At 33.0% G+C, this 27,736-nt stretch overlaps 1 protein-coding gene across 2 annotated transcripts in view; it reads left to right on the top strand.

The window, feature by feature from the left end:
- Positions 1-27,736, top strand: part of COL11A1 (collagen type XI alpha 1 chain) — a 204,631-nt gene that overhangs the window by 117,096 nt on the left and 59,799 nt on the right. For both annotated transcript variants that reach the window (XM_075999901.1, XM_075999900.1), the window contains exons 38-42: positions 4,450-4,503; positions 7,247-7,354; positions 7,753-7,842; positions 8,150-8,203; positions 23,334-23,441. In XM_075999901.1, coding sequence (XP_075856016.1) covers positions 4,450-4,503; positions 7,247-7,354; positions 7,753-7,842; positions 8,150-8,203; positions 23,334-23,441 — 414 coding nt within the window. The remainder of the gene's footprint in view (positions 1-4,449; positions 4,504-7,246; positions 7,355-7,752; positions 7,843-8,149; positions 8,204-23,333; positions 23,442-27,736) is intronic.

The following is a 27,736-nucleotide window of genomic DNA, read 5'->3' as shown; positions in this document are numbered from 1 at the left end:
GAAATACATAATTAGACCCATGTTGGTATCCAAATGAATGTACTTGAGAAAATAGGATGTTAGGTGATGTGATTGTTGTTATTGTCAATAGCATCACTTAGGGAGGAGCTGGAAGAGGACACCATTCTATTTTGGATACCTCAACAAGATTGTTACCTTGACCCTTTCACAGAAGGTCTGTTTACAGATACTTTCCACTCATACCTATCACCCTTCCACTCTCTAAATTCAACAGATTACAATAAGCTATGCACACAATACAACAGTCTTCTCTCTAGAACTGAAGAATAAAATATTTTCTGATATTCGAACCATAGGCTATACTTGGTCTGGAACTTTGTCAAAAGCATTGTTTCATGTCAAGTAAGAAAATGTAAATCAGAAAGTGTAATTTAATTTTGTTTACGAATTATAGGGAATATAACTAAACAAATTGAACAATTTATAATGTGTATAACAATTTGGGCAGAGGGGAAACTCTTCCCAAATATGCCTTAAGGATTCTGGTGTATTTGTTTATTTATTTTGCCACTGTTACAAAACCAAGTATCTGGCTATCCCAATGGATTGTTATGTTAATCAGAAATCAGCATGGGTTGGCATGTGTCCTTGGAATTAATTCTTGGTTTTCACTATTGATTAATTTTATCCAGATTTCTTAAGGAACCCACAACACACACTACCTCTGACTATGTGTTTCAGAATCATGTTAGGGCATTCAGCCAGGCTGAAGACAAATTTGGAGTTGCATAGCAGTACATGATAACAAATTTGAAAACATTATGAATTTTCTGCTATAACAATCTGTCAGCGGCAACCCAATTCCTGTCTTGCTCACCAGTAACAATTCTTAGTTTAACAACTTCTTCGTGTTAGCCATATGGGAAACTTCAAAGTTCTAGATTCAAAAGCAGAATCAAGATATGATTTATTAAGACCAAAGAATAAATTGTTTGGGTTTCCTCTTAGGAATGACATCTATATGAGGAACAAAAATAAACTCTCTAAAGGAGAAGCCACACTCTTATTTGCAAATGCATTCTCATTCAAATCTTGCAGCCAATCATTTTGTAATGAAGTCATTGTGTAACTTCCTGAGAATAACTCTAGAACATTTTCAAAATGTCATTTGAGGGAAGGATACCTTGAGAATTGCTGTTATAAAATCGCTTATGTTGTTTTATACATAACATTTAAATTTAGACAAAGAAAATAGCATATTAACTCATGCTTTCAGAATGGATGTTTCCATCTAGTAGTTTATCATTTATAGAGGCTAGAATTATTTCTGAAAAAGTGGTATTCCTAATTTCACATCACTTTTGTTTAATTTTTTTTTATTTCATCGTATTATGGGGGTACAAATGTTTAGGTTACATATATTGGCTTTGTCCCACTGGAGTCAGAGCTTCAAGCTTGATCGTCCCCCAGACAGTGTGCACTGCTGCACCCATTAGATGTGAATATTCCCATACCTTCCTCCCCCCTCCCACCTGCCCGACACCCATGTATGTTACTACTATATGTGCACATAAGTTCACATTCACTTTTAAGAGAATAGTGAATCACCCTAAAGCCAGGAAACTGTTCTTTTTCACCTGGTTCTGTGCTGACCCAGATTCAAAAGATTACTTTGTATAAGATCAGAATCTAGAGTGAGTATCCTTTGCTATATATGTGTTATTTTATTTCAATCAAGAAATTCTTTTATTATATTTCATATTTGTCTCTAGTCAGAAATCTTTAAATTTTGAATTTTGGACGAATCTTTGAGGGTTAATTCTGTCATGTTACATTTATTTGGCTTGTTTCAATATAATAGAAACTATTTCAAAGTTTCCATGGTGGCCTTAAAAAGCTTTAGAAATAGTTTCTATTATATTGAAAAAACCCAAATTTGTCTCAGAAGCATCCTGTATTGATCTTGAAATTAGTTTAGTTCCTGACAGATAATCAGAATAAGAGATTATGTTGGGTCTTACAGTAGATTTTTCAAACTACCAAGAAATGTATCAAATTAATTTCTGTTTTCAGTGACTTTGAAAAACATAATTGACTTAAGTTATTCTGAAATTAAATGGCAAATGTAGTCTTACATGATACTATTGAACAAGCTCACTCCACTCTGAACTGCAAAAATTTTCCTGTGTATAGTTTATCTGTAAGATCCCGAGGGTCAATTTGTTAGCTACTTGCAAACACTGAATGCTTTGAATGAGCAGACATATAGGCAATACTCTCTTCCAGCTTTCCCCAAGTCTGTTACCCACACAAATGGGCTAGCAGCCAAGATTTCCTCTTTCCTCTTAGGATGCATGAGTGCAAATCTGGGTTATCAATTTTCCATAAGGTTTCCTCAATTAGGCATTGATTTGTAATCAATTAATTTTAATCATTAATTATTATTACAATTTTTTTTGTGTGTGTGCTATTCCAGTTCTCATGTTTACTAAGAACAAAAGCCTTTATAAGCCTTTATTTTTTTAAGTTCAGAATTGCATTTACATCTTCATGTCAAATTTAGTGATCAAAAATTGGGAGGAAGGTAATCCAGACAGAGGAAACAGGTCATGCAAGTATGTGGTGTGTGGCTATTCAGAGAAAGGTGAGAAGATCGGCATGGCTAGAATTTAGGGACACATTTTCAAAGTCAAAGGTGACTAGAGTAGCAGACTGGCCCAGATTGTGTAGACCTTTATCACCAATATTGCATGATATATATTAACAATAGGGTGCTTGGATCTATTTTATGAGATGGTGATTCTGGCTATTGTGGACAAGTGAGTGAACCTGATGTGAAAAACTCTGCAACAGTGAAGGAAACAGGTGATTATAGTTTGAATAAGACAGGGCTACTAGGATAAGAGAGAAGATGCTATATTTGAGAAATTTTCTCAAATGACACACTAGAATTAAATGATTAAGTATGAGCACTGAAGAAAATCCTGGGATCTAAAGACACTCCATTAAGAAAGGAGAGAACACAGAAAGAAAATCAAAAGAGAAGATAGATTTAGCAAGCTTCATGTTGAGAATGTTGAAGAGAGAGCATGATATATAATTGGAAATCTCTAGCAGGCACTCATTAAGAGAATTTTAGGGCTCTGTACACAACAGAGGTTTAGAAATAGTTTGGAGTGGAAGAAGTAGTTTGTCATCATAACAGAGACAGCGGTTGTGTTCACAGAGGTTGTTGAGATAATCCAGGGAACTATATATACATTATACATACGTATATATGTGTGTTTATATATGTGTATATTTTGTATCTGTGTGTGTAAATCTGTAAATCTGATTACAGATTCTGAAACTAACCAATTGCAGAAAAGTTAAAATAAAGCAAACTCTTTTGTTTATAAAATGCTAAATAAATTATATTTCCCCCAGAATTCATTGGTTTTGCTATTGATAATGATAGCTCGAGTAGACCCTGATGGTCCTAAGACTTAATGGATTTTAAAAATAGGAGAAATCTATTTTCTTTTCCTGTAACAGCAATTACAATAATTGCAAATAATTGCAGATTCTTTTCCTTTTATCTACTTCTAAAATTTTGTTATTGAAAATAATTCAATAATAGTTATCTCAAAGTTTGTGATACAAATGTGATATTACTAGTTCCTACCTTTTTTTTCTCTAACCCTATTATTTCCAGTCCGATTAGATATTATAGTGAATAAAACTTTTGCAAATGCCATTTGCTTTGATTCATTTCTTTGGAAGATTTTTCTCCCAATATTTTCTGTGTACTTCTCCACCAGTTAAATGTACTTAACTCACATGAGAAAAAGATATGCTTATCATAATACAATTATACAGAATGAATAACCACAGCCTAGAGAAATACAGATATCAGAATATGTGCCCCAAAGCTTTATTTAGTAAGTACATTTTGCTCACATCAACCAAATTATATTTTAATGACTATATTATTTGCAACGTGGATGATCATGCAAAACATTATTTTTATAAGTATATTTCAATATCTTATTTTATTTTATGAGACTGTTAGAATTTAGTAAAGAGAAATGCATTAATATCATAGACTGCAAAATTATCTCTGTATAGAGAATGAGTGGACTGTTTCAAAACATGTCTAAATCATCATTTATTTCATCCATAACATTACTAGATTTTAAAATTCTATATGTTGTTTGACTTGGTGGGACAGGGCTAAGCACACATTTTTGCTCCAGCTTCATCTTACTATCTTATTTTTTTAAGTTTATTGAAAGTAATTATTGTATTATAATATGAAAGAGTAAAGATAGCAAATTTTGAATTTTAAAGAGAACTGAAATATAATGACTCATATTTAAGCATTTGAAAATAATGCTTTTTAGCCAAAAGGTGACTTTCTTTTAATGTGACAAATTCAACTATTTCATAGAATTTTAATTTATGCTTTGTGTTGTTTATAGACTTTATAGATTATACTTTCTTCCTTAGGGATTTCAAGGCAAAACTGGACCTCCTGGGCCAGGGGGAGTTGTTGGACCACAGGTATGTTCTTTTACTTTATTTCCCTAGCAAGGTTTCTTTTTTTGTTTATATTTTTACCTTTCTAAGTTAAGTAAAATATATCCATTTTCTCATGATTCAAATGATGTATTTTTTTCACATCATATTTAAATATATGCAGCTTGCCTATGTCAAACGAAATTTAGCAAACTATAACTTAACTAAAGCAACTTTTCAATTATCTATATCAATTAAAGAGGAGAATAAAATAAGTAAGGAAAGTAAACCAGAAAGTTCACAATGAATTTAACACTGAAGCCTGACCAAAGCACCATCTATAAGTAAAAAACAAGTTCTTTATAAATAGATTGGCTATCATTATTTGCAGAATTATAAATTACAAAATGACTTCAGGTTTTTGAGTATAAATTAGATTTAGAAGTATAATATAGTAGAAATATAAAGCTCTGACTACCACAGCATTCTGTTAATAAAATTTAATATTTGTAACATACTTTATATCTTTCTTAATATTTTTGTCTTTGTAATAATGAATTACATCAGAGATAAAATATTACTTTATCTTTGAGTACGTGTGAGATAAGGTGTGAGAAAAGTATCCCTTTCCAGATAGGTGGCAGAGAGTCTCAAAAATTGCTGTAGTACCCAGAATTATGGTATTGAATAACTATAGGATAATTTATAGTAACAGAAAATAATATGTTTATTCCTTGTAAAACATATTGAATGGGCAGAACACATTTAGTCTGATCAGCTGGAATGTTACCTTGCTATTGAAAAATTATAGCAAAGGAGCAAGCGCAGTGAATATGTGTTTTAACTGTTTAATTGTTTTAAATAGTATTTTCTCAGCCTATAAATAGCTCTCAAAGTAAATAGTAACGCTCACACACACAAACACACAGAAATAAAAAGTTGCATCTACTTTCTAGGAATATGTGTGACAGAAGCAAAAAGGAAGAATTCTTGGATTGGTTGATCATTTTATTTCAGAGCTTAATCCTGAGCCAAGGGAAATGTTGAATGTTTGTTCTTTGTAAAGGAAATGTAGCATGTTTATAAGCATGAAAACCTCTCTTAACGGCATATCGATTTTAATTTAAAAGTTATGTATAGACTCTTTCAATTATTAGAAAGCTTCCTCCAAATATACTTTCATTTCGCTCTTTGAAACAATTTCATAACTATTTTCTTTTAGAAAATTTAATCAGAAGAATGATCCCTATTACATTCAATAGCCATTTAAGCATTTGAAAATAATGAATTTCCATGAACATAAATGGAATTAGAGTCTGTCTAAAATGTCAACATTACGAGGCTTAACTGGATATCTCAGAACCTCATACCTTTTGAAAATGTGCATCTCTGCTTAATGTGGACATCTAAAACTTCTGAGACCTGTGTTCTTTTTTGTTCCCCTACTTTCAGATTTATACCTTAAACAGTAGCAGATGTTTTATTGAGTATGCATCTTCATGGAGTTATATTTTATTGGCCCTTTTAAGAAAAAAAATTGAGCTGCCTATTTTAAATGTAACTATCGTTAATATTAGGACAAAGGAGTTGTTTTAATCAGAGCGATATGTATTGTCATGCTTGATACTCATTCTTTTCTTTGTACAATTATGTGAATGCTCATTTTTGTCTCAGTGGTGATAGCTATTCAATTAGGATTAACTTTATAGTCCTTACTATTGAAATTCTGATGTCCAGATATTTAAGAAAAATACTTCTTTGTGGGGAAATGTTTGAATATTAATAGTAAGTTGAGGATTTTCAGCAATTACATAATTAAAGAAATCTAAAGTTATAAATGTATGTCCAAAGTTGGAAGAGGTGTGTTCTTTCCCAAGACTAAAAGGTAAGAATATGTTGCATTTTTAGAAAAAATAACAGAGAATAATATTCCATAAGCAACTTCGGTAATGCATTCTTCTGTTTAACAACCTTAGCATCTAGAAATTTTTCCTTTACATATCTTTGACTTAAATCCTTCCTTTTGCTTTATTCTAAGTGAAGATAGACAGCAACTGATCTTCGCTATTTATACTTCAAAGTTTATTATACTCTAGCACCGTAAAACAGCACCACTCAGAGGACATGTAAAGGACCTGACGTTTTTCACTTTTGCATTTGCTGCAATTTAAAGCAGCTGGTTATTCATTATAGCCTTTGGCTAGGAGGGATCGCCAGCCCAAACTCAACTGCTTTCAGGATCCCTTTGGCCTATTCCTTAGATGTGAAACGATTATAGATTAGCAATTCAGAGGTTCCAGTCCCTTGAAATTCTAAGGAGAACCACTTTGGTTGTTTGGGTTTTCAGGGACCTGGTCTAATTTTCAAGCAGTGATTCATTGAGCAGTCACCAATGTGGCTCTTATTCCTGCTTACTCCAACCTGATTTGACACCTTATATAAAAAGAAGGGATGGGATGAAACTGTAGTTAAAAACACAGTTTTAACAATGCTTGGATTAGCCTTACTCTGCAGTTATTCTGCTATTAAGCAAAGAAAACATCTCATTGGACTTTATGTATTTCCCTTGTCTACTCAGATTCTAACCAAGATTACATGCAATCTATCCAGACTCCTAACAGATATGGTATTTTCAATGCTTTATCTAGAGTCTTTTGTAGGATATTAGGAGAATAAATGAGAATGATGAGAATGATAAACTTTTGTGAAAGGGAGTAATATTTAAAGTTCATCTTATCTTTGTTAAAATAAAAGAGCAATCTCATGTGGTTTTGCTTTTCTAATTTAGGGACCAACTGGTGAGACTGGCCCAATAGGTGAACGTGGGCATCCGGGCCCTCCTGGTCCTCCTGGGGAACAAGGTCTTCCTGGTGCCGCAGGAAAAGAAGGTGCAAAGGTACAACACACTCCAGAAATTTTCTTGACTCAAAGCTTCCATTTGCTTTTCACTTTACTTCTCACTACTTGTTGATAGATTCTGTACATTTTTGTCAGAATATTTAAATGAATATTCAGAAAGATATGTCAGGATAATATTCAGTGTGAGTTTATTGTCCTTCAAGGCATTACTAAACAATAACATAAGACCTATTAGCATCATTGACCATAAAGTCATCGGTTTATATCTACTCTTAAATGTTGGTAGTTGGTAGTGGTTAGTTCATTTTAATGTATATGGCATTCCATACAATATTCTCACCATTTACTTACAGTAGGTTAGAGGTAATAACAATTTTGTTTGTAGAAACGTGCAGAGATTACTCTCTATTGATGGTGGTATATTATATTCTTTAGGGTGACCCAGGTCCTCAAGGTATCTCAGGGAAGGATGGACCAGCAGGACTACGTGGTTTCCCAGGTGAAAGAGGTCTTCCTGGAGCTCAGGTATGATCAAAGCACACACACACACACACACATATATATATATATATATATACATATATATATATATATTTATATATAAAGCATGTGTATTAAATTGCTTATTAGAAGCATTTTTCTCAGAGCTTAACAAAAAAGTTGTGAGTAATTAAGGGATATATGTAAACATATGCATTTGATTATCATTATATGTTTGTATTTATGCATATAAACACTTTTAGACATTCTCATATTATTAAACATCTTCATTTATTTATTTACTTTTGATTTACATCGATATTTATTGTCTTCATTTTGTCACTCTTCCCAGGGTGCGGCTGGACTGAAAGGAGGGGAAGGTCCCCAGGGCCCACCGGGTCCAGTTGTAAGTATGATGATAATAAATAGCCATGCTATCCATGGTTGCAAATTGCATCTCTTCTTTCATTACTCTCATGCTGTGATTCCACAGTGTGTGGGAAAGAAAATAAACACATGTCAATCAAATCAGTCAATGCCTGGTTTCTACTAATTGCATGCACTAATGAGTGCAGAAACAGAAGGGTGTAGATGATTGGAAATATTTGCTTCTGCTGCTGTCAGGAGGTAAAAGGAGCTATAAATAAATCATAATTATGAGTAATAGAAACTCATGGTCATGGAAGGCCTGGGGAAGCTGTAGTTTGAAAAATTTCCTGTATCCATCTCTTTACTTTCATTTTAAAATTAGTCATAGAAAAAAATTTGATTTCATATATGTAATATTCTATCATCATTTATTATAAAACATACTTAATTTGTTTGATTCTCAGTACTGATAAGATTTGAATTTGTCAGTTACAATAAAAATCCTGTAAGCATAGAAGACATATATCCATTTTTATATATTATCCAGATTGCTTTACTCAATCAACATTATGAAATAATTGGCAAATAAATAAATATGAGATTTTTACCTCACCTTTTCTGGAGATACATATCAATCCCTCAGAAAACAGTTGAATACATCCTTCATATAAATTTTACCTTCTATAAATTTTACCTTCTTTTTCATCTGTACCTGAGAGTTCATTGTAACAGCTACCTGCTGTCTTTAGTGGCTTCATCTCATTCTCTATCGTAATTCACCAACCTAAGAAGTGGAAAGTTGCCTTAAAGCCCCTCTACACTTCCTCTCACAAAATGATAATGTATATTAGTTCCATCTCCATATGTCTCACTAATTTGTCCTCTTTTCTTCATTTCTACCACCATCACCTTTGTTCACACTCTTTCTTTTCTCTCCTTAACTAATAATATCTTATTAGTTGACTCCATTTTCTTACCTTCTTCAGTCAGTTTTGCCCAGAAAATAAACATTTAATGCACATTCTTAACTATGCCATTCCTCTGCTCATCCACATCTCATAGGTCCACATTGTCTTCAGAAAGCAAACTTCTTATCCTGGCCGACAAGTCATCTTCACAATTTGATCTCAATCACCAGAGTCTATTTTATTTCCTTCCTGCATTTCCTTTAATTCTACCCAATTTAATGCACTGAATTTCTTCTTGCTTCTCAAAATATCATGACGTTTTCTATTCTGAAAAGAGTATACTTTGTACCTTTCCCTTTCTTTCTTCCAGGAAACTGCATTTTTCCTTTCTCTACTTGATAAAAATCCTACTCATCCATAGCAATATAGCTTAAATGTTCAATCTCTATAAAATTATCTTTGGACAATTTGCCTCCATTTCATTTATTAGTAAAATTTCTTCCTGCTCAGTGCTCTTTATTTCGATTTCTATTTTAGAAAGTATATTGGAATATAATTGGTTGTGTCTCTCATTAGGTTTTGAGTTCCCTGTATTAATTTGGTTACATTCACGAGATAGTGCCTGACACACAGTAATCATTCCATCCTTACCTATTTGAATTAAAAAACCTGATATTAAAGTTTCATAGCATGATCTAACACTAAGAATAGAGCAACCATAGCATTTCTCAGTTTGATTAATGTTATATGTACCAGATATATTACTGATATATCATTTCACTATGATTAAGGTAATTATGGACATGTGGTAAATATTTTTTAAAAGAAAATAATATACTCAGTAACTCTATTGGAATTTCCACAGAATTCACAAAATTGTGTAGAACATTTTTTAAAAATCCTTATAAATTAGTGGTGATAGCATTAATAAGAACAGTGGTTGAATAAGACAAAAGATCTTATTTGGGCATAGAGTCTTCAAAAATTTCAATACAATGCAATTCATTACCGAGACCCTGAAATTCTAAAGACATCTTATTTTAGGAACAAATAATTTTTTAAGATCAATGGTCATTGAACCTGTGAAATCTGAATTGTGACAAGTTATTTCTTTGGGCCCAACCAAGCAGGCTTTCTCAGGTGTTTGGAACAGGAAATTGGTGTATTTGTAGGGTACATAATACATCCAGGACATACAATTTTCAAGTTACTAATTAGCAATAACTCATTAATAATTTATATGTAGAATAACATATGAAATATAGTATGAAAACTAATGCTATTTAGTTAGTTGACTTCAGCAATTGTTTACTTGATAATTACTACTTAAATTACTACTTACTTTGCTGTATACAATTGGGCACCCTGAAGACATCCCTTGACTAAATACAGCATAAACAATTTTGGAAAGTTGCACATCTAAGACTTAAGAGTACTATAAGTTGGTTGGTGATTAAATGCCTAATGACATACAAACAATAAATGTTAATTCTAGGAAAAGGGGTAGGAAGAGAGGGTAGGGCATGGAGGAGGAGGCCCTTGAACTTGGCTTCACAAATTACAGAAGATTATAAAAATCATTTAAAAGCAAGAAAATAATAGGAAAGGGATACAGTGTTTAAGGAGTATGTAGTTTTTTACAAGAGGAACAAGCTTTGGGAGAAGGACTAAAATCTGGAATTCTTGCTAGGAACTACTATATAACATATAACATTAGTTATATAACAGAGACAGAAGAGAATACATGTCATGAAATTTCAGTAACCAATGTCATAATATTAGAGTCAGCCAATGACTAGGGCAGTGGCGAATTGAAGAACCATGCAGAAGTAACCAACACTGAGGAGGCAGGAGAGGAGGATTTGTTACTAACTCGATGTGAGCAATGAGGAAAGATAAAAACTGAATGATGACCTCAAGCCGTCATGACCTGAGCCGAATATGACCTCAAGCTGGTGTCCCTGAGGGAATAATGCCTTCTGTGCCTAGAACAATTTTACCTTATCCGGAACAACAACAACAAACAAACAAAACACACAAACCATTCACACATAAAAACTTAAAACCTTTTGGCAGTCACAAAAGATTTAAAAAGGCTCTTATACTTTGCTAATAGAAATGCTCAATGGATGCTCACTGTGAATATATCTGGAATCAGTGCGTACTCATAATAAATTCACGTATCCAATATGCAAGTATCAAACAATTGAAATTATTTCTCAAAGTTCATAGAGAAGGATTCACTAGAAGGAAAGACACCATCTGCATTTATTAATTCCTAATGCTTTGCTATAATTGCTGCAAAATATAGTAAAGAGAGCTATGATGAGGATCTAGTCCATACAAGACTAAACAAGCCTCAGGTTACTCCACTTAAAGCAATTCCACCCATGTGAAATTTGATTTCAAAAATTTTTTGTTCCAGATGACAAAGCTTAAAACAAAAAATTGTTGGTTTTCTAGAATTGTAACTTATCAAGAAAATTAATTCCTGTTAATTCCTACTTTTTGAGGTTCGAAACTTACTGTAAGGTTACTTTGTGATTAATATTAAAAACAAGGAATCAGGAGTAGAGCTTTCTTTGGCAGGAAAGATAAGAAATATCTCGCAATGTTGATCAGAAAAGTAACAGTGAAATATCAAAAGGAGGCGGGGTGAGGTGGCTCATGCCTGTAATCCTAGCACTCTGGGATGCCGAGGCAGGAGGATAGCTCAAGGTCAGGAGTTCAAAACTGGTTCTGAGCAAGAGTGAGACCCCGTCTCCACTAAAAATAGAAAGAAATTATCTGGAAAACTAAAAAATATATATAGAAAATATTAGCTGGGCATGATGGTACATGCCTGTAGTCTCAGCTACTCGGGAGGCTGAGGCAGGAGAATTGCTTGAGCCCTGGCAAGGGCTGTGAGGTTGAGGTTGAGATTGAGGCTTTGAGGTTGCTATGAGCTAGGCTGAGGCCATGGCACTCTAGTCCCAGCAACAGAGTGAGACTCTGTCTCAAAAACAAAAAAAAAAGAAAAAGAAATAACAAAAGGAAATGTCTGATCAATTTCTGAGAAATGATGAAATTTGGAATCATAAGGAATAAAGGCGTAAGAATATGCTACAGAACTTGATTTTGTAATGGTTATTTCTGAGTTTATGTAACTATCATATTAACTTTACCTTTGGAATATTAACCAAATAATGGTAAGTGCGAGACGAATTCACAGGAGCAGAGAGGGATGGATATTCAGCAGTTATTCATATTAAGGAAAATTAATTAAAGGAATGATTTCTCTGAGGAAGAGAATGTGAATAAAAAATGTGAAATCTAAAAGAAATAGAAAAAGAAAGTGAAATAATATTTAGAGCATTCTTTCAACCCTTATGCCAGGCACTTATGTTCATTATCTTGACTCTTGTAACTTGGTATGATAGATATTATCATTCTATTTTATCATTCCATTTTTAAGGACAAAACATCTGAAGGTTAGAGAAAGTAAATAGTTTGCCCAAGTTATCTGTTATCTGAAGAGAAAATCCACAATAGAAGTTTACATAAACTCATTTCCAGATATGTAGATCTCACTCTGTAAATATCTGCTTAACTTCATTCTCTCTCTCTCTCTCTCTCTCTCTCTGGTGCATTTTCAAAGTCCTCTTGACCCTTCTATACCTTTGTGGAAATTTTGTCAAAAGGAAGAGAGCAAGAAGAGCTAATGTTATAACTAACTAGGCTTAATATTCTTATAGATTCCCTATAACTATTGCTTGTTTTGAATGAATCAGAAGATATTAAGCTGCTTAAATTAATGTACACACTGAATCTTTAATGACTATGGGTGTTTTTAGTATACTATTGAATCCTTAGTTTCTTCCTCCTAGAACACAATTTGTAAGAATGTAGTTGTGCTGTGTATTACTAGAGAAATAAATAAATTTCCTTGCACAAAATCCTGATGAACTAAAACTGAAATGCCCTAAGCAGAGCTTTAACCAGTTAACAGTTACAGTGTAATTTATAAAGTTTGTATGTGTCACAATTATGTATCTTATATACCATATCTTTCTATATAACCCATAAAAATAAAATAATTAATACTCAATCCAACCATCCATGTGCCCTATCTATTCATGTATGAGTATATTGGCATCTGTTCCCTTCATTCATGTTATTTGGTCAGATACACAGGCCAGACCATTCATGTCATGTTGCTATGACGTCTTATAGAAGTGAATTTACTGTACTCTGCTAGGTCTTGTGATGTCATGGACTTATGTTCAGAGAAACTATTAAGATTATGTATAAAACAGGACAACCAAAAGGATCTATTTATAGATAAGGGATATTACTTTATGCCGGTTCCTCTTTATGCATATCCTCAGGAAAAAAAATCTCTTGTTAATTGTATTAGGTTGGTGCAAAAGTAATTGCAGTTTCAGACCATGAGTTTTAAATCATTATAACTAGGCTCAGACGCATCTTTATTAATCAAAATAGGAACCATTACAAAACTTTTGAAGCATTGGTTGTGCGACGTGCAGTCGGGTGTTGTCGTGGAAAAGAATCGGGCTCTTTCTGTTGACCAATGCTGGCTGCAGGCTTTGCATTTTTTGGTGTATCTCATGGATTTGCTAAGCATACTTCTTAGATGGAATGGTTTCGCCAGGATTCAGAAAGCTGCAGTGGATCAGACTGGCAGCAGACCACCAAACAGTGACCATGACCTTTATTTTGGTGCAAGTTTGGCTTTGGGAAGTGCTTTGGAGCTTCTTCTGGTTCCAACTACGAGCTGGTTGTTGTATAAAATGCACTTTTCATCGCCTGTCACAATCCGATCAAGAAATGGTCGTTTGTTGCGTACAAAAAGAGAAGATGACATTTCAAAACGATGATTTTTTTAAATTTTCAGTCGGCTCATGAGGCACCCACTTATCAAACTTTTTCACCTTTCCAATTTGCTTCAAATGCCACCTCAGAATGGTCGACCTTGAGTTCTTTGCAACTTCTCATGAGTTGTAAGAGTTCTATGATGGCTCTCAATTGGTTGTTGTCAACTTCTGACAGCTGGCCACTGCGATCCTCATCTTCAAGGCTCTCCTGTTCTTTGCAAAACTTCTTGAAGCACCGCTGCACTGTATGTTCATTAGCAGTTCTTAGGCCAAATGCGTCGTTGATGTTGACAGTTGTCTCTGCTGCTTTATGACCCATTTTGAACTAGAATAAGAAAATTGCTCGAATTTGCTTTGTATCTAACATCATTTCCATAGTCTGAAATAAATATAAAATAAACCGCAAGTAATAAGTCATTAGCAAAAAAAAAATAAATAAAATAAGAACTATGCATTAAAATGATGTATAACATAACCACATTTATTTAAGAATGTATTCCAGTATCAAATAGCAAATGTCAACAATGCTAAAACCGCAATTACTTTTGCACCAACCTAATAGCTTTAGAAATATTTGTAATTTTTTTTCAAATATGCTTTTCATAGAATTTTTAAAAATTACTTTTTATGATTTCTTGAGCAATTAACTGGTTTATTTTTTTCTTCAGTCATTATGAATTATGAAACTTAAAATTCTATTTTTGCCTTAGCTTAAAGAAATCATGTAGTTAAAACTGGAAGACAATACAGAAGATAATACTTTATGACTATTTTCATAAATTTTTGGACACAACTTACTACAAAAAAGTACATATGATATGCTTTAATATAGCCTATTACATTTTATTCTAGTTTTTTTTTTTTTTTAAAGTACTGGACAAGATTCATTACATTGATCTCATAACTGCCCAATGGCTCATGACCTACAGTTGGGAGAAAACTTGGTCTATAGCATGCATTTTTAGATTACTGCTATTATTGGCTCATTTTATCCCAATAAAAAATTATTTGCTTACTTGTTTTTCTTGCTTACTTATTTCTTATTTATATCATCTTATATTTTATGTATACACTATGAGCGGCTATAAGTCTATTCTTGTGTAAAAACCATAAATAAGTAAATATCTGAATATACTAGACAACCTATTCAACTGAAGTTATATAGATTCATAAAATGAACTTTCCGCAAAGAGCTTATGGTTTAGCAAGGAAGACAGATCTTGAATAGATAAAATAACATAGTAAATAATAAGCGATATGCTAAAAGATAGAATAGAGAACACAAAGGTGGAAACAATGATTTTTGCCTAAAAGAACTATGTTGGAATTGAAGCTATGAATAAAAAACAATTTTATTTATGAAAAGTAGATTTTTTTCATGCTAAGTTTAGTCTTGAAGTGCTCATCACTGTTTTCCTCCTCTTAGTAAAGAACTGGTATTTTAAGGTTATGGTTCTTTAAAGGTTTTGCTCCTAGAAATAAATGTATATTGTGAAACATTTTGTAGTGCTACCACTTACAACAAACAAAATTATACCAACAAGTTGCTATGACTTTGAGCTTTTAAAGTCTGGCAAAAACCAAGTGCTCACTGTATGCCTGGTGTTGTATCCAAGAGCTGGTAATAGATGCCCATCAAAGCACAGGCATGTCTTCTGATCTCAGGGGATTCACTCACTAAGTAGATGTCTTGATGCACACACAAGACAGAAAGCAGCAAGGGACTGAACATCAAGAGAGGAAGGCAATGCAGTGTTTTTCCGCAGGTCGAACACAAACCCGATAAGCATTCTATATTTATGTAAGCACGCAACATATGCAAATACATAATGCAACAAATTCTCAGATTTAACCTAACACCTATCTTTTCACAAAACAAGATCAGGGAAAATATTTTCCCTAAATAATCTCCTACAGATATTCTTTCTGATACAGAATCATTCCATTGCCAATAGTTATTTCTCTAAAAATGATGAAATTAAAACAAATACAGTAGTGTGCTTAGTAAAAGTTTCTGTGTTTAAAACTACATTTATATTTTCTCCCCGTGAGTGGTGGGAGTTAGTATTTGACAAAGTACATGAGACAGATCCCTGCTACAGGGTAAGTGTCCAATATTTCACAGTTGTACAATACAGCAGTCTTTACTTCTTTCCTGTGACTCCTCTTTCATGACAGTCCCCTAATGATTCTGACTGTTTTCCTCTTCATGTGATATTATTTCCTCTTCTTGTCCTTTCTTCTTTAAGAGTTTACGTGCCCTTCCTATCATAATTCTTATTTCCTTTACTGCATCATATTCCTGAGAACCTTTTCAACGGCTTTAACTTAGTCTTCAAGCAAGAGAAGAAGCAATGCTTTAGGAGGATGGCACCCACTGACTTACTGGGACATATGCTATACTTTTCAAGATAAAGCACATTTTTCCATTGTGACCCAGCTAGATCTCAGTGGGCTATCATTACATTCAACTAGAAATGAGCTACATACAGAGATGGTGGTAGGGACCAATGACCAAATTTTGAGGTATTGTGAGACATCGATTTGATCATTTAAAGTTTGTGTTTTAAATTCTGTTGATTCTTAACTATTTTATCTGAATTTTTAGCTTGTGTTTTATAAAATATATGTCATCTAGGACATGGAATTATCTCATGCTAGTTTTGCCATGAAAGTCAACCTGGCCTTAGAAAGACAGGGGCAGACATGTTTTTTGCCTTCTAGTTTTATAGCTCTGGTTCATAAGAACTTTTTGTGTTTACGCTTCTATTCTCTCTTGTGGGCTGCATTTTAACTGAATGCTGATGAGATGATTTGTCTGTTTACCACTTTCCTTTACTTTACAAATGCTCCTCAGAGTATGAAACACCCAGTGAAAGTAACTAATAAAATATTTATGTGGGTATTCTCCTTAGCGTGAAGGGTTAGAGAAATATCTACTATTCTTATTGTTCCAAGAATATAGATTGATGCTATTGTTTGTTTCATTACCACTGTAAGGTTTAAGAGGAAGGTATAGTAGGGTTTCAGAGAAGGGCTGTGGGAAGAGACAAAGCTAATATAAAAGTAAGGTAACTAAATAGAAAAATGTAAATTCCTCCTTTTTAAAAGCATGTGAATGTTCACTTTCCAGTTGAAAATAAGAGGAAAGAAAATATATATTTCCTGTAGTTAATATTTACTATGAAATAAAAGAAAACTTATGATATTATGATCATTATAGTTCATGTAATTCTACACATGCTGTTGCCTTTGGGAAGCTTTAAGTTTATTATGTGTCCATTGTTATTTAGATCACAAATTCAGAAAATGATATTTCTACAGTTTTAGCCCTTCCTTCTTCAAGTTCTTTTCAGCGAAACACTTTTGCTGTGTAAGATATTCATCATTGCTGCAGAGAGACAAGTACACAAATAGTTTAAATTAGTATTAATGATATGTGGAAAAAGCCCTACAGTTACTTTAACAGTATGTGTTACATTTACCATATAAACTCCTGGATATTAATTTTCTCTTCTATAAAATTTCACTTCTATAACTATTTGTGATTTTTGTATCTATTTTTGAAATATATAAATGTTCATGTATGCTTCTGTATCATCTATTGCATTCATACTTGAATAGGCATTATTCAAAGAATTTTAGATATATTAAACATCACAAAAACCTGATGACAAACTATTACTATTTCTCTCTTATTGCAAGAAAAGTGAGCCTTAGAGAATTTCCTTAAGATCAGAAAGCTAGTTGTTCCAGTGCTGGAAAGGGAAAGATTACATGTTCAATTAACACATTTGTTTAATGCATTGTGATATGCCAGTCATACCCCAGGTGCTGGGGATCATTGGAAAACAACAAGCAAAAAACCTCTAGCTTTGTGAAGTTGATCATTATTCATTTAACCTATATTTAAACCTAAGCCTTCATTTAGATATAATTATTTATTTACTTGACAATTATAAAGCCCTCCCTGTTCTTTACTATAGCCAGCCATAGAGCAATGCAAAAAATTTTTTCACTATAAATGCCTACTCATAATGGGAAAGAAGAAAAAGAAAAAAAAAATCTTCAATGTGATTTTCTCAAGGGCTGTTTCCTACCAAGATACATTTTGTATTCACTGTCAGTGTCATTAAGAGAGTAGGTTCTCACTTTATTTTTGTCGAATGTGTAAATGGGACCTTCTTTTAATATTGGGTTTAAATTTTCATTAAAAAAGTAAGACTTCTCTAATGATTCAATTGGGATTAAAGGATTCATAAGCTTATACCTTTAAAGCTGGCCGGAGAATGTTGAAGTAAGATTTGCAAGTTTGCTGTATCATTTACTTAATCGGTAGGTACCATCGGAGATTTACACTTTTCATTTTTAAATATATAAAGTAGGATCTCTTCAGCATGCTGTTATTAGAAATATCTAGGCTTATAGGATGTTTGAAATAACTAATAGAAAATGAAATTGAAGTTTTACTTTAGGGCACAAATATACATTGAAGAAAAATCTCCTCTTGTTTTCATCCATTGTTTCAAAGTTTATGAGCTGTGACAAGATCATGAGCAATATCTTAACTACAGAAAAGTAATATATACTTGTTATTAATTTTAATGCAGTTTCCATAAGCGAGATGCCAATCTGAAATTTAATCTTATGAATGCTTCAAGGGAGAAACTAAAATAGTTAAGCTTTGTAATAAAAAATAGCATATAATATCTATAAACTATATACATTGCCATAGATTCAAATCAACATGCATGCAGTCTTTTACTTGAGATACTTTAAAATAATTAATCAAAATATTTTAATTTTAATATACACATTTTCCTGTAAATTTAACAGTCTTTACTTAAGTAAATGTCATGAGTTATTTTCATGTAACATATCAGTCATAATGTATCAAGTTAATATATATTTATTTTAATTTCGATACCATTCTTCTAGGGGAAAATATATATTCAATTGATCTTTTCCTGCAAATATGGGAAATTTCTATTGACTACATTCAGAGCCTATTTTTTTTTCCAATATGTTCACATATTTTATAAAAAGACAAATGACTAATAGTTATTTAATACATACAGTAAATTTGTTATATTCTTTGGGAATATGAATGTAGAGAACATGGAGATACCACACAAAATTCAGTGCCAAGTGCTACATTAATTCATTCAGAAAATAATGGTAGAGAAGCTAGAGTGCTATGATAGACTGTATAAGGGATACTTTGAAAGATATTTCGTGCTTCTAATTTTCAGAGAAATGTAATTTTTTGGTATGATAGTTATTGACCTGGGCCTAAAAGGAAGCTGGAATTTTAATAGTATTGGAAAAGACCAAAGACTTTCCAAGTCAGAAGATAAGTGTGACCAAATATTGAGAGGTAAAAATGGGCATATTGTGTTAGAGGGACAGTTAGAGATGTAATATTTTAAGAGAAAATAATCTTCACAATATATAAAATATAAAGTAAAAAAATGCTGAGTATGTGTGTATGAGTATTTTTCTGGGATGATCCAGGATAAATATATTCTCAAAAAGGTGAATTAACACAAACTATTTTACAGTTCAGCATAGATGAAAAGAATATTTTACTTTTTGGTAAAATATTTATTTTACTTAAAAGCAGGAATGCAACATGATAAAAAACTTTTATAAGTGTGTCAGGTGTCCCACGTGTTGAATTGTTATCAAAACTGAAAACAAATCATTGATGTTGTAGAAAATTACAAATAAATATATAAACAATAGTGGCAAATAGCAGAGATTTAAAAAATAAACTGGATAAAGTAAAGTTCAAATGCATTAAACGAATGGTGGAGAATGACTATTTGGATAAGGAAGATAAGCACTGTCATGAATTCCTTTAAATTTGCTCATTTTAGAGAGTGTTCAGCCCATATAAGCTTATTCCTAAATGGCTATATTTCTTCTACTTATTAAAATTCAACACAATGTATATGGATTTTATGGGTACAAGTCCGGACATTTTTTTTTTCACCATTTATAAACTACTAAGTATTGTAGGAAAAAACTTTGTAGTGAATCAGGGCACCCAGACCTTAAGCATTATGGCTTTTACCTGAAAAATATACAAATTATGCAGCAGTTACATATGCACAGTACTGAGCACAATAATTGTTATGTAGTGAGCTCAATAACTGGAAAATAAATTCTTTTAATGTGAGTTGCTTTCTAGTGATTCTCCCCTTTTGTCATTCTAGTGCTGTAGCTGTCAACTTCAACACAATCTGGTGTGATATCTTCCTCAGATAGTCTTTGAATAGTGGAGTTTAATCAGGACGGAAAAAAGAAAAAATTTCATGGCAGGACAAATGAAAATTGCATCTCTTTTTGTACAGTCAATAACAAAGTATCTCAGCATTTAAATTGTATGCTTATTTTAGATTTGAAAAAAAACCTAATGAGTAATAATCCTTTTCTGAGGTTTCCAAGTGAAATATTAAAACAAAAATGAAATATAGTCAGTCACCTTGTATGTACATTGGTCCTTGATAAATCAGCTTCTCAGATAAGTGGAGATTCATCTTCAGGGGTTTTAGTTTTAACCTGAATAAAACAGAACAAACCTAGTTGCATTATATATCATCTTCTGTTGATGTTTTTCTGTTACCGAAAATGGAATGTCTTTATTACTGAACTTCCTCTTTTCTCTCTTTTTTAGTAATTCAAGAAATATATTTGCATTGCTTTTCATGCATAGACTTTGTTCTTGTTCTTCTTGCTTTTGCTCTTCCCATCTCTTTCTCTCCTTCCTTCCTTCCTTCCTTCCTTCCTTCCTTCCTTCCTTCCTTCCTTCCTTCCTTCCTTCCTTCCTTCCTTCCTTCCTTCCTTCCTTCCTTCCTTCCTTCCTTCCTTCCTTCCTTCCTTCCTTCCCTCCCTCCCTTTGACTCCCTTTTTCTAATGAGAGGCAAACTTTTCATTCTTTTCACTTCTTGAACTGACTTCTTGAATTTAAAATACTTAGAGGACTCTACAATTATTTTTCTCTTCAGTACTGGCCTGTGGAATCATTCATCATATGACTGCTAGCTGGTTAACAGTTATACCACTTGCACTTGACTATTCTTTTCATAAAAATATTTTTATATTATTAAATTGAATGCACATACATTGACAGAAGAGTAGATGTTTACTATCTACAAAATATTAATTTTTCCTGTAATTGTACCCTCCTCTTTAGTATTTGGAATACATAGTTGATAAAAAATGTAATTTTCATACAACTCTTGATTAATTAATTATTATGCAGTATGAAGAACATCTCCTGCTTTGGTTTTTTTTTTTTTTTTTTTTTATATATATATTAGTTGGCCAATTAATTTCTTTCTATTTTTATGGTAGAGACGGGGTCTCGCTCAGGCTGGTTTTGAACTCCTGACCTTGAGCAATCCGCCCGCCTCGGCCTCCCAGAGTGCTAGGATTACAGGCGTGAGCCACCGCGCCCGGCTCCTGCTTTGGTTTTTAAATATCTATATACTTCCAGGTCAAAAATACTACTTTTGTTTATGTCAAGTTCAAATTTTACAATTTCTTGAACTACATTTTTGACAAAGTTTCTCCAAATTATATTTATCTCCTAAGTTTCATATATCCTATAATTGTAAATATTGAAGTCCTCATTAAAGAGATGGAATGGGTGGCTTTGTGGAGAAAGCACAGGGTTGTCTATGGTCAGGGATCCATCGTCTAGTTATATGATTATGGAAAAGACAGTTAATTTTTTTGAGCTATAGTTTCCTCATCTTTAAGATGCTATAATTGCTCTATCAACTTCCTGGCATTGATATGACACTAAAATGACGAAATGAAACTGAAACTTTTTTGCAAATTGTAAAGCACTATGTAAATACAAATTATGTATACAAATTGTGGGTATGATTACCATTTTTCTTATGGTAATATGTAATTAGTTCCCTACCTAATAAAAATATAAATTAGAACAAAGTCAATAATTTATATAGTTATATGATAAACTGATTTCTAATATATGGAAAATATAATATTAGAAAACCCATGTGGAAATAATGTATTTTTGAGCTTTTATATATAATTTCTTCTATGAGTTTTGAAATGATGATATTATCTAAACACGTTAATTATTAAGGAAAAATATTAATAATCTTATTTCCTAATATTACACATTTAGTTCAATTAGGAAATAAAATGGTGAATTATAACAATCACTCATCTAGGAATCTAATTCAAAAACTGTATTCTTGTTATCTTTTATTAAATAGAATTGGAAATAGTGAATAAATTATACTTGAGCCTTACATAATTTAGTAAATATGTTTGCATTTCTTTTATTCTTGTTTAAATAATGTTTTCTTAAATTGTTGATACAGTTACAGGTAATTCATATGAAGGCAGTATCTACAATACATAGCTTTTTTTGTTGTTGTTTTTTGAAACAGTCTTGCTCTGTCTCCCAAGCTAGAGTGCAGTGGCACAAGTGATCTTCCTGCCCCTAGTAGCTGCAACTACAGGTGCGCGCTACTGTGCCCAGCTAATGTTTTCTGTTTTTAGTAGATACGGAGTCTGACCCTTGTTCGGGGTCTTGAATTCCTGAGCTCAAGCAATCATCTTGCCTCGGACTCCCAGAGCGCTAGGATTATAGGCGTGAGCCACTGTGCCTACATAGATATTTCTAAAAAAAAACTTAATATGTGAGAATTTTTTAAAAGCAAATATGTGACATTTTTCTTGAAATTCAATGGAAAAATCTAATCGAATGTGAATTATCTTATCAGAATTCATAAGACCCAACGATCTTTGGAGGACTGTATGATAAATTTAAGGGCTTATTCCAAGTCAAAAAAGGTCAAATTTGGGATAGTGATCATCAAATATTATTGTATAAAAATTATATTTGTAAATTAATGTAGAGAATTTCAGAACTAATTTTTTGGATTTTGAAATTTTGATTCAGTAAATTTGAAGTGAAGCCCGGAAGTCACTTCAAGAAATACTGATCTAGGGAATGTATTTTGCCCATCCAGTATAATACAGACAAATAAATGTATAGGGAGTTATATATTAGATATATGTTTTATAAAGCACTGTGAACAATTATGAACACTTAAATGAAAAAGATAACATATAAAATATTAAGTACATATAGTTTTGAAGTATTTTTTAGCTCATCAATATTTTCTTCTACCTTCAACATTTGTGCTTAATATTGGAGCTAGAAATTAATATCTCGAATAGCAGGTACAATTGTTCCTTTTTGAGATATTAATAGTCTAAAGTTTATTTTTATGTAATGAAGTAGACTGTAAGATTCTATTTTTAAATAAGTGATTCTTTAAGCCAGTATCATTTTTTTCATCCTTAATAACAAAATATTTCTTTTCCTGTGTGCTAGGGCTCACCAGGAGAGCGTGGATCAGCAGGCACAGCCGGCCCAATTGGTTTGCCGGGACGTCCAGGACCCCAGGGTCCTCCTGGTCCAGCTGGAGAGAAAGGTGCCCCTGTGAGTAATGTCAAGGAGAAAATACTACCCTGCGCACGCATGACTTTTTATTCAAGAATATTAGCTTTTCATACCCCACTGCATTCTCTCTGCATATGTGCCTGGCATATGAACACAACCTCCTTTTATATTTATAATGGAGAAAATTTCAAATTCAATTAAATGAGATAACTTTTTTCACAGTTTATGGAACCTTAATACCTGTGAGGGAGTTGGATATTATTAATGTAAAAAGGCTTCTCATTTTGCTCCTTTTAAAAAATAAAATTGAGAGTTTTGATTAAAACTATACCTCCCTGCTTTATATTAGAAAAGTGTGAACTTTTCATACGTCTTGTAATACAAATTCAATTCCAGGCGTTTCCATAGTCTGTAAATGAAACCCATAGAAAGCAGCTGCCTTTCTCATGTAATTTGAGCTTTGATCTCCAGTGAGTAAGATGGGAAACATCTGACCAATTATTTCATCTTATATTTATTGGATTTTAAAATTTTATACTTAAATGACTTTGGACTCTATTCATTAGGTTTATGTCTTTTTGCTGAGATTTCTCCTCTGTTTTTGTCCCTGCTTTTGATTTAATCATGCTGATTAAGAAAAAAAAACAGTCTCTCATCTTACAAAATTAAAACACAAACTGATTCAGTAAATGTAGATAAAAGTGTTGGCTATGATACACAAAAATATATGTTTAATACTTTTGTATACTGGTAAGTCTTGGCATATACAATTTAGTTTAAGATTATAATTCAAAATGCTTTTTTGTCATTAAGACTTCAGTTTAGTGAGTTGATTGCTTTCATTGTCCATGCATTTTCTCTCATTACTTGGTGATATTATTCCAATGTTTCTGTTTTATTTCATTTTGTGCAGCCATAACACTAAACCACAGAGAGGGTCATTTATAATGTATAGAAATTAATTAGCTCATGGTTTTGGAGGCTGGAAAGTCCAAATCAAAGGGCTGTATCTGGAAAGGGCCTTCTTGCCACATCATTTCATGGTGGGAGAGCAAAGTGAGGGTGAGAGAGAGAAAAACAAATTTTCCCTTTTATAATGACCCCACTCTTGCGAGAGCAGCATTAATTCATTTACTAGCCCTCATGGCCTAATGACATCTTCTTAGACTCCACTTCCCAGTACTGTTAAATTGGGATTAAGTTTCAGATGCATGCTTTTTGGGTGACACATTCAAACAATAGCAATTTCCAAATAAAAAAGTTTTTTTTTCTGTAACTTATTAGCTTTCAGAAACAATTAAAATGTAAGAATGGGGCTATACCACCTGTGGGTAAAATTCTGGGTGACAGATAAAGCACTTTTAATATGCTGAGCATTTTTCTTAAAGCAAAATATTTTATAATGTGCTAGGCACTAAGAGGAGATAGGAAGAGAATAGATTCAGGTACTTTGACACAAGTTCTTTTAAAAATCTAAGGCACATATATCTAGGCACAGTATCATAAAGAGTGCATATAGAGAAAAGGCATATACATTGCTTTTATACAAATTGAGAATATACTATTCAGAAAAGTCACGACTTCTGTGAAGATAATATATTGAACGGTGGGTTTTAAAATGAAAGTATACCTTGCTTTTATGAAGAACTAAAATATTGAAACAAAAATCAGAATATAGAAAAGCACTGAAAATGATAATAAGAAATAAATTTGGTGGAACAGATGAGAAATTATTGACAGAGCCCTTGTGAGATCTAGGATTTGGACCTGGGTTTTGTTGGAAATTGATGATACCATGACTAGGGAAGGCAAAAGGGAATGGTTTGCTCTTCCACCCTCTCTCAATTGTCTCCACCACCACCAGCAACTCCAGGATGTTCATTCCATTGTGCTTGTATTCAACAAACAGTTATTTAGAATAACTAAGTGCTAGTTACTGTATTAAGTAGTACTTTTGAGGGAGCTGTCTGGTTAGGGGACAGTAGCATAAAGTGGAGGTAAGAGCATTGGGTGAATCCTTAGATATCCATGCACAGGTCTAATAAAAACTGATGGAAATAACCATATCGAGTGCAGCCTTTTACTTCTTTCTCTTCCCAAATATAAATTTTGGATCTTACCTCCTCTGAGCAGCTTGTGTTATAAAAATATTATGCAATTATCAGTAGGTTTAGGCTTGCATAAAGAAAGAGAGAGACAAGACTGGGCCTGTGGAAGACAAGTTCTTGGCTCATCTACCCTTCAGCTCAGCTTCTTGGAAGGGAGAAAGTGGAAAACAAGAGTCATGAATATTTACATGACCTACTAAGGTGGTTTAATCAGGCTCCCCAAATGAATCAGTCAGATTAGAAGCTCTTGGAGGTGGGGCTGGAAAGCAGGTAAGATGAGAGTTAATAACCTCTTTCAACTTAATTGCATTGATAGCAATATTTTGACAAGGAGAATGGTTCTTAAAAAAACTATTAATTGTGTTGGAGAGACACTGAATGAAAGGATTACAGATAGGAATCTATGTTATTTATGTATGTATTTGGGAGATAGTTGTAGAAATGGGGCATGGGTGGGTACAGCTAGATCCAAAGCAGTGAAGCCAATGCATTAACCACAAATGAATTAGACAAAAGGTATTAGAGATTTTGGGGAAATTATGTTCCAAATACTTATTTACAATTTCAAGCATATATTTCCAGAGAGAATGATCAGTGGCAGGATTGGAAATCTAGGAGTCATTTAGAAGTGATGTTTAGAATCATATTATTCATATAGTCATAAGAGTGATGTTTAGAATCATATTATTTGATTAGCATGTGATATAATGTTGAGGAGGGAAGAGAACAGAAATCTGGACTTTTTTTTTTTGAGACAAAGTCTCCTTCTGTTGCCTGGGCTAGAGTGCAGTAAGTATGTCATCATAACTCACTGCAATCTCAAACTACTGGGCTCTAGTGATGGCTACAGGCGCACATCACCATGCCTGGCTGAGTTTTGTATTTTTTGTAAAGACAGGGTCTTGCTCTTGCACAGGCTGGCCTGGAGCTCCTGAGCTCAAGCAATCCTCCACCCTCAGCCTCCCAGAGTGTCAGGATTACAAGCATGGGCCACCATGTCTGGCCCTAGACTCATTCTTTATGGAAAATTATAATGGGTGTGAGTTCTGAAAGGATCCAGTAAGAGAGAAAGAGTAAAAAAGGCCATGAATTATAGATATAGATATAGATGATATAGATATAGATATAATCTCCAGAGGCATGCTACCAAATATGCTAAGAGAAAAGAGTCCCCTTTTGTTAGACATTGCAAAAGATCAAAAATATTGAAAGCTGAAAAAACCAAAAAGAGAGGTTGAGATTTGACCTCTGGACATTCATAATTTTAGGATAATTATAATAGGATTCAAAAAGAAAGTGAACTGTGAAAAAGTGGAATAGAGTAGGTGAATGTAGATTATCCCAATTAAGGCATGTAGACAAAAGAAGACTTGGTAGTAGGTGGAAGTACTGGTATGATGGAATGGAATGCAATGCCTCTTATTATTATTATTGCATTGTACATATATTTATGTACTTTACCAATAACAAGAAAATAATCAGTGATAAGTGAGGGAGTTAAGGAAATTAGACTAAAGCTGCCTGCTTAGAGGCAACCAGAATTGGATTGGAAACTAGCTCTATCATGCATTTAGTTCATGATTTTGGTTAACATTAAAACCTCTGTTTTCTCATCTCCGAAAAGAAGATAATCAGTATTTTGTGAGGATTAGATAAAATTACAGTTCTAAAGCACTTTGCAGAATTGTGGTAAATGTTCAGAATAATCATCATCATTATCATCATCATCAGTGTGTGAACCAGACTTGCCGTAAAGAAGGATGAAACAATACACTGAAAAAAAAAAATGTATAAATCAGCTTTTAAGTAAGGAGGGATGCCTCTGTGAATTGTAATAAAAGTTGAGAGTATGAGGATAGGTTAAATATAAGACCATGCCAACTCAAACAAAGGACATGGCAATGTGTAACTATCTATCAATTTTTTAAGATAAGATTTAGAAGTGGTAAAAGAAAGACTGACTACTGAAGGAGAGACAGATGTTTCCAGCTGTTGGTAGGTTGTGGGCCAAGAGATATGTAATGGAGGGAGCGTTATATCATCATGAAGAGTTATAAATGGCAAATCTAAATTTAGAGTGCTACAGACCTGTGGAAGGATTTCTTCTGACTCCACACAGACCAGAATCAGAAGAAATATAATAAATGGCAAGTAGTTCCTGGCTGGAGATTATATGTACTATAATGAAGGCAGATGAGAACCTATCATTCTTATTTACAGATCTCC

The sequence above is a fragment of the Microcebus murinus genome, chromosome 2 (assembly GCF_040939455.1).
Source record: "Microcebus murinus isolate Inina chromosome 2, M.murinus_Inina_mat1.0, whole genome shotgun sequence".
NCBI classification, from domain to species: Eukaryota; Metazoa; Chordata; class Mammalia; order Primates; family Cheirogaleidae; genus Microcebus; species Microcebus murinus.
Note: the sequence above shows the minus strand (reverse complement) of the source record. Positions and strands in the feature narration are given on the sequence as shown.